At 39.1% G+C, this 8296-nt stretch overlaps 1 protein-coding gene across 1 annotated transcript in view; it reads right to left on the reverse strand.

Annotated features, from left to right (window-relative positions):
- Positions 1-7224, reverse strand: part of snx29 (sorting nexin 29) — a 199311-nt gene extending 192087 nt beyond the window's left edge. Inside the window, exons 1-4 of the mRNA XM_050060227.1 lie at positions 6810-7224; positions 4341-4405; positions 2148-2200; positions 1340-1464 (exon numbers count right to left, since the gene is read on the reverse strand). Coding sequence (XP_049916184.1) covers positions 1340-1464; positions 2148-2200; positions 4341-4405; positions 6810-6816 — 250 coding nt within the window. The 5' untranslated portion in view covers positions 6817-7224. The remainder of the gene's footprint in view (positions 1-1339; positions 1465-2147; positions 2201-4340; positions 4406-6809) is intronic.
- Between the last annotated feature and the right edge of the window lie 1072 nt (positions 7225-8296).

Consider the following 8296-nt stretch of genomic DNA (forward strand, 5'->3'; position numbering starts at 1 on the left):
AAATCTCCACTCTGGCCGGAGTTTTTAGAAAGACTCGTTTTCAGGGGAGAAATCTCCGTTTGCGTGTAAACGAAGGGCACAAACGAAGGAAGATGTCTCCGTTTATCAAAATCACCGTGTACGTGTAAACGGCCTCTTAAACACACTTTAGTAATTAATAAATGGTTGAAATAGTTAGCAAAAAGTAATGAAGAAATAGATTCATAATTAAAACGTGCAGTTTCTGCCACACCATGTGGTAAAATTACAAATGCAAACTTAACCAAACCAACCTAAACATTGACAGTTCAACTGTATGGAAATTTCATCGTAACCTCCACTATTATATAAACTTTTATATCATCAGTAGTTAAATAATATCCAGTTCAAAATCAATTCAAATTCACAGATTTGTAACATGATGGGTGATGTCAGTGCAGGGGTACTCAATTCATCTCGACAAATAGGGTTGGGAACAACTGCATTAGAGCGCTAATCTCAGCAGCAACAAATAAAAATAAGAAACTTGTGGGATAAAGACAGCTAAAGACTCCTTTCTTGCAAAACATTTCAATTAAATGTCAAAAAAGAAGCCTGAAAATAAGAAGAGGGAAAAAGGAGGTTACCTATTTGTGCAACTGTATCACATACTGTATATTATCTATCTGCATATTCCAACTATTCATAACAGCTATATTAATTATATTATATTGAATGAAATATTCAGCCAAGTTGTCTTTTTATGGCTGCACCATTACATCAATATCCCAGATGTCTTCTGCATTTACCAGCTCTCATTTCATCTTCCCATGGTTCAGCATGCCATAGGCTGTTTGGCATCTCTAGGATGTCGACTGGAATTTAAAACAAACGTCTGTGCGTCTGAATAATGCTCGAGCACACAACATGCATTTATAATGGCAACATGTACTTTTTATGAGTGACATGCCGCAGCAGGTGTGCCGCCCACCACAGAGAGACACAAAGACACAGAGGTTTAAAGACAGACAGGTGAGCACAACTGGGAGAGTGAAACAGGGAGGCAGAGACCTTCCTGTGCATGTCATTTTGAACTGTAGCCTGTCTGTAGTCTAACCATCTGGTCTCACAGCCAGGTTGTGTCTGTGTGTATGTGTGTGCATGTGGTTATCCTACAGCTCTGAGCTTTCCTGTGACACACCTGTGTCCTCCAATCCTCCATGACTTTTAAAATAACAAGCCAAGCTCCCCTGTAGCAAGGTTAGCATTCCCAGCTCTGCTTTTTCCAAGGTAAAGGCTGGAGGTTAAAGTCAAGTTGCTGCCTTGATTTTCGACTCTAGACCCGAGTTTAACAGACCATGCAGCCAGTTAAGCACCGTACCTGCTTCAGTTTTGGAGCTGAAGCCTGCAGCCTGCTTGAGAGCAGCAGCGGTGAGAGCCAGACCTCGGCTCTTCCTCAGACCATGTTGCAGCACCGCTTCAAACTGGGCACACAGACAGATCACCCTGCAGAGACCAAGACAAGATACTTAGTGGAGTATGTGAACCCCTTAAATGTTTATATGCCACTTAAATTTATGGGCACACTTTAAAACCTGATAGAAGTATAATTATTTAGAGTTTCGGATAAAAGATGAACCACTAGGTTCCAAACAGTCCACGATCATGTTTTCTGAATATGAATATATGCTTCATCATACGATTATTTATAATGCCACTGAAGAACCCTTTATCAACAAGACAGTAAATGGTAACTTGTGTCTAAAAATTGTAGCTACAACCCTTAAAAAAAGACCTGAGCAGCACAGGATATGAAATTTTGATGAAATATTGACAGCATAAAGCTCTAATGAAACAAGATTGATACATAATTTTTCATACATACCCCATTTTTCCTTTTTGTCATAAACACATTCTTTTTGCTTATATTTTAAGGAAAATATTGTAAAGCTCTCAACCCCGAAAAATAAGGTCATTTATTACATAGCAGAGGAAAGAAATCGATCCTCAAGCTGGGCATATCGCCAGCTCACTGTGCAGAGGAGGCAGAAGGTTAAGATACCAGAGCTTAAAGCACCACCCCATCAAGTCCCCTGGAACTACGCACACGAATCAAACAGCCTCCTGGGTGCTAAATAAACACAGATATATAACTTAAGAATTTCCTGGTAACAGGCAGCTTCTCTTACCTGCTGTCTGAGTCCGTGGCAATCTCCTTTCTTCCTCCAAAGCGGATTTGGCACTGGAAAGATATGAAGGGAATGATAATAGCCGCCTATGAAATACCTCTTTCTCCAGTGTTTGCCTGCCAGGTTCAAACTTTACTCCAGTGCACACTGCACAGTGAGCACATTTCTAAGACTTCAAGGAGCCTAAATCGCTCAAGTAGCCACAGAATAAACACAGTCTCTTTATGAACAGTACTGATGTATGTGACCTAGCAGCCTATCATTTGGCTAATAGCTGGTAAGTTAGGAGCAAAGCCTGCATTGACACATCATGAGAAGCCTCTATTTGGAAGCTTATGGCTCTGTTACTTGAGGCTCTTTTTAATCTTTAGGGTTAAAAATGTCTCTGATGCACAGCACTGATCTCAGTTTTCATTTCCTGTTAAAACCTTAACTGAGTGTACATCAGTGTTTCTCTAAAGCCTTTGAGAAGAACTGGGAACTTAAACCACTCGTCGCTGTCCGAGGTGACATGACTATGTTACCTATGGCAATCAAACTTATTCTTCTTATGTGGAAGTCAGACTGTGCACCAAAATATGATGTGTGGATAACAGACTTGATGAATGTATTGTACTTAGAAAGGTTAAGGTTCTCTAATAAGAATAAAACTCAAATATTCGTCAGAACTTGAAGCCCCGTACTCGAGTACCTCAAGAGTAGTGGATTGTAATGGACTGACAAGTATACCCAACAGTACACCCTCTACCCTCTCTGTGTGTATGTATTTTGTTTGTTTGTGGCTTTGTATTTGTGAGGATATTCCTGACTGAGTGGCTCAAGTTTTCTTTTTTTTTTTAAATGTTCATATCATACATAGTACAGGCCAGCCACACTTCTGTACACATAGTCCCTACTTTCTGTTTTTTTCCCTCTATGTATGGACATCCTGTCAAACCACATCAGTAAATGATATGTTCCCTTGCACAATAGCAAAACAAAAAAAAAAAAACAGAGATAGGGATAGGAATCCGAGAACTGGTTACATATTGTCCAATTCATTAGATTGTATGCCTCGGAGCTTATCAATTCCTTATATCAATGCCAACATGTTTTTCGGGCAGTTCCAAACTGCAAAACGATGACATTATACTCATGTGTCTATGCTGCTTGAAACTGGCAACAATAAGGAGTCATGGCCAAGAGAAAGAAACAGTCCAAAGCATGGCTTTTTTTTCACAAACGCTGCTTGTAATGTCTGTAATATGTCAGATTTCAAGTATCATCTTTCTACGCAACATGGGCTGAATGGTATGTATCTGACACTCTACTGCTTCCCAACCGAGCAGCACGTCCATTACCGTGGGTAAATATCCTCTGTTTTAATCTCGTCAAACGGCTACACTGTGTCCAGACACAGAGATTATAAAACAGCTGTGTTGATGTTGAAAACCTGTGTAGGCCTACTTTATTTCCACACAAAAAAACTGATCAAGAATCAACAAGGTAACTGATAAACAACAGGACCAGAACAAAGTCTTATCAATTCCTTTCCCTATTCACAGACTTTTTGAAACCACTGAAATTCTACTTTTTGGTGTCTGTCCAAACCTGAGTGGGCTGAAATTTCTCAAAATTTCCTCGGGCATGAATCTCACCAGGTTTTTTTTTGGTTTTTTTAAATTGCTGACCTTATAGCCTGTGTAATGCACGTATAATGTATGGACTGTGTTGCCACAAACGTCTGTTACCACATTTAAAAGATCACAGTTGACTTTGGCATGTAATAAGTGTTTTCAGTTTATTTATTCATTGTTCACGAGGAAGTTTGGGTTCTTAATCGTGATCTGGCCCAGATCTAATGCCATGGGTGAAGCTCAGGTCAGGATTGAACAGGAACTACGTGGAGTTTAGTAAGGTCAAGCCTGATTATTTGGGCACAGTACTTCTTCACACAACATTTGCACTCAATTCATCATAAAGATAACACTCCTTAAATTGTACACGGTAGATAAAGGAACTAGAAGGTATTCTGAAACCACAAACCAGTATTAAATAATTTCCTTGTTCCAGTATAAAGATTATTCCCAACATTACAAGCTTCTGAGGTGAGCTGATTTCTTGACCATGCAAAGGCCCTAGCAGATTTTTCAATAAAGTTTGGTACTATGTTGTCTCCCATGTTACAGACTGTGAAGACATGGGGTGACTCACCTGTTTGACAGCATCCAGCAGCCTCTCCAGGAGGTTCTGTCTCTTTGTATCACTCTGCTGAGTGCCTGCAGATGGAAACAGACAAACACAGGAAATGACCCAAATTTGGTTTGTTGGTGGATTAAGAAAATCAATTACCCGGTCATTGCTTGTTCCTGTATTAATTATGCATGCCAGAGAGGAGAGGGAGGAAATGAACTGCTGAAGAAAGCCGTGGCTATCACAGACTGATTATAAACACAGTGTGTTTATAAGGGAGAAACCTTTTTTTGTGAATCACTACAGCACGAAAAATCTCACCTGTATTACAATCCAGCACATAAACAAACACACAGACTGAGTCCCTGATAAATAAACCAATAAATAAATACATTTGACTGCTTAGGTATGTTGTATGTACCTCTCTGTTTTTCTTATAGTATTTCTATAGTGACCTTCTATGACGAGTCTGTTACAAAGTTACAATAAGATTACGTTAAACAATGTACAGAAAAACAATCTGAAACAATTTTGGTAAAATAATTGGGGTTCCAGCTTCTTCAATGGGAAGATCTGCTGTTTTTCTCTGTTTGATATTATTATAAATAGCAATAGACCGTGGGTCAGACATCTGAAGGCATCACTTAAAGCAACACTTACCTTTCTGGAAGTTGTACGCTTTTCTTTGTTTAGGTTAAAATGCTATTAATAAGCTGATGGCACGATAAAATGTAAGTGAATTCCACCAGAGATAAAAACTCATAATTATACCATTCTCATATGGTTCTAAGAAAACTCCAGCCAATCATTGCATTCGGACCGAATGCATCCAGTTGCTAACAGTTAGCCTACTGTAGCCTAACGTTGCCTGAGCCTCTGTATTATTCCTTGTTTGTTGCCAGTCACCAGTACTATCTAACGTTAGCGTTTACGTTATATTATAAAACTCATCAGTCATCACTGACCCCGAATAAGTTTCAAAACTTGGGGGTTGTGTTTGACAGTGCAGGACATTATATGACAACACAGCATCCAGTTGCTAATAGCTAACATTAGCCTACTGTAGCGTAGCCTCTGAAACATTAACGTTATCTTCCTTGTGCGTTTCCACTTACTAGAAACGTTAACGCTACTATCTAACGTTAGCACTGTAACCTTATTCTGAAACTCATCAGTCATCACTGACTCCGGTTGAGTTTTAAAACTCCGGGATTGCATTTGTAACGTTACACTCGCCCTCCTCTTACGTGTATCTAACGTTACCTTGCCAACCCCTACGTCTATCATAGACATAATGAGGACGTAATGGAGGAGGGGGGAGTAGGTCTTTGGAGGGAGGCGGGAGTTGTGGATGTTTTTTCTAAGTGCTGTGTGAAATGCAAGAAAGGTAAGAGTAGCTTTAAGCCTCTGAGGACACAGTGATGGACATGCTTCACCATTTGCTGACATTTTATTGACATGACAAATGATTAATTCATCATGTTAGCAAGGGCAGATTGTGAGAAACACAGATCTGGGCACAGATATGCAAAAGGCCCCACCACCTCTCCTACATAGGTGCAAGAAACACAGATTTTGTGTTGGGTTTTTTTGTTGTTGTTTTGCTTCTCTATGTAGTCCTGAAACATATTTTGTAGTTTTTTGTGTCTCTTTGAAGTAATTTTGTGGGTTTCTTGGGTCATTTTGTGTCTTTTTTTTGTTTTGGTTTGGGGTTTTTTGCCCCTTTCAGTAGATATTTTGTGCCTCTTTGCAGTTCCTTTGCATATTTTTGTGTTCATTTTGAGTCTCTCCTTGACTGGTACATGTCTATTTCACTGACATTTTGCAGGTGAAGGCCAAGGGGGGCCCCTGACACTTTGGGCCACTGGACCTGTGCCTAGTAGGCTCATTCAGTAATCCATTCATGCATATTAGCAACTGCAGTGACACAATCTGGTATTTTAATGTTTACTGTTCAGGATTTCTCTGATTATATTGTTAAATATTTTTGTAGATATAAAAACAGGAGTTTTTTAGTTCTCTGACAATCTTGTACAAGCTGTCAACCCAGCCATGTGCTTTGCTGAAGGGCATCTAAACAGCTGTAGACGGGTGGAAGCAGGAGCAGTCACTTTACTCCACCCATATGTTTACATGAGCTTGTCATAACTACACTTGTGTAATCTCAAGGTTGCTTACACCCTCACCATGACTGCTTCTCATGTTAACTTGGCAAACTCTCATGTGTTTTCCAGTTTGCAGTTGACTGCTGTTGAAATGCTTTCATTTTCTCTTTGATCCACTAACTCACTAATGTTTGACAGACCATAATGGCCATTTGCTGGATAATAACATTAGGGAAGTGGCTGCAGTGCAGTTAACATGTCAGCAGAAATCCCCCAACTTACTGTCTGGACACAGAGAGCACTAACAAGTGACTGAGCCTCCTCTTGCATGCATCATTAGACATGTTGTGTTTCTGTGGGAGAGTGATGACACAACAAAACTCACCGTTCATTCTGACAGACAAACTCCGGTAGCAGTGACATCCAAGCTAAAACTGTTTCCCACCGGTGTGATAGCTTTCAGAGCGGAGGCTAGCGATGCACCGGGCCCATGCTGCCTCTGTGGCCGAGCTGGACCCACCCAACCGCGGCGTGAGGACTGATGCTCACACGGTGAACAGAGAGGCCTGCCGGGGAGCCGCTGGGGCTGTGAGTCTACCACAGTGGGACATGGAGGAGTTGTACGGAGCCTGACACGCAGATAAACTCAACTGAGCACGAGCCGGAGTTTATTTTCACAGCCGTGAAGTCATACGTGTAAAATGTGGAGGTCCGTTTTGAGGAGGACTGAAGTGTTTTCAGTTTGGAGCCTGTGGCACTGCGAAAAGGGAAACCGAGTACTGACTGAGCGGTGTCAAGGTCACATGACAAAACACACAGCTATCATATGATAGGAAAGGCCTTGTGTGAGTTGTAGTCTTTTTGTAAACGTGTTGTGGAACTACAAAACTAAAATAGCCTCTTATCTTTTTGAAACCTCAGCAAATTGGCTTTATTTCTTTAAAAAAAAAAACATGGGAAGAAGACAATGAGAAACGAAATACGAAATGACCAAAAAAAAGAAAGAATTAAGCAAGAAAATAGTAAAAAAAAAATAAAAAAAAAACAAGAAAATTTAGATAAAGAATAAATACAAAATAAAAAAATAAATATAATAAATAAGTCAAATAAATACAATAAATAAAATAAAAATAAATAATAAATAAAATAAAACAAAAAGAACAATGACAAACAAGGAAATCAAGGAAATAACCAAGAGAGAATGCTAAAAGAAATTATAATAATTCTTTTTTTTTTGTATAATTATTTTTTTTATTGTTTTTCATTTTTCACAAGAGAAAAATCATAACACACATAGAAGACAAAACAGAGACAATATAATACAAAGTACAAATGCTTTACACATATACATGCGTATCTTAGCATAAGCCTAGAGATACACAATCACACACCAAGCTATCTATACACTCTCACCCATCCATACACACATAGACCCACAAAGGCACACACAGACACACAGACACCAGACACACACACACAATCACACACACAGCCACACACATTACAGTGGGAATAAATCGATGAGTCTTATTATCCATTTTCCACTCAACTGACCTTGAATGGAGGGGAAAAGAAAAGGCAGACAAGATGAGTAAACATTCCTATTTCTTTACAAGAGCATTAATCATTGTATTCCAAACATTATCAAATTATAATAATTCTGTAACATAATTAATAAAAATGTATTAATAATTACTATAATTGATATAGTTTTCCCCCATCTTTTTCTTTTTTCCCTATTTTTTAAATCTAAGTATTTTTTGTTTGTTTTGTATTGTTTTTTGTTTATTTGTTTGTTTTTTGTATGGGGTTTTTTTTGGGGGGGGGGGGGGCGCAATTTGTGGGACATTTCTTATCAAGTTCTTATTGCCG

This window comes from Epinephelus moara, chromosome 13, assembly GCF_006386435.1.
Source record: "Epinephelus moara isolate mb chromosome 13, YSFRI_EMoa_1.0, whole genome shotgun sequence".
NCBI classification, from domain to species: domain Eukaryota; kingdom Metazoa; phylum Chordata; class Actinopteri; order Perciformes; family Serranidae; genus Epinephelus; species Epinephelus moara.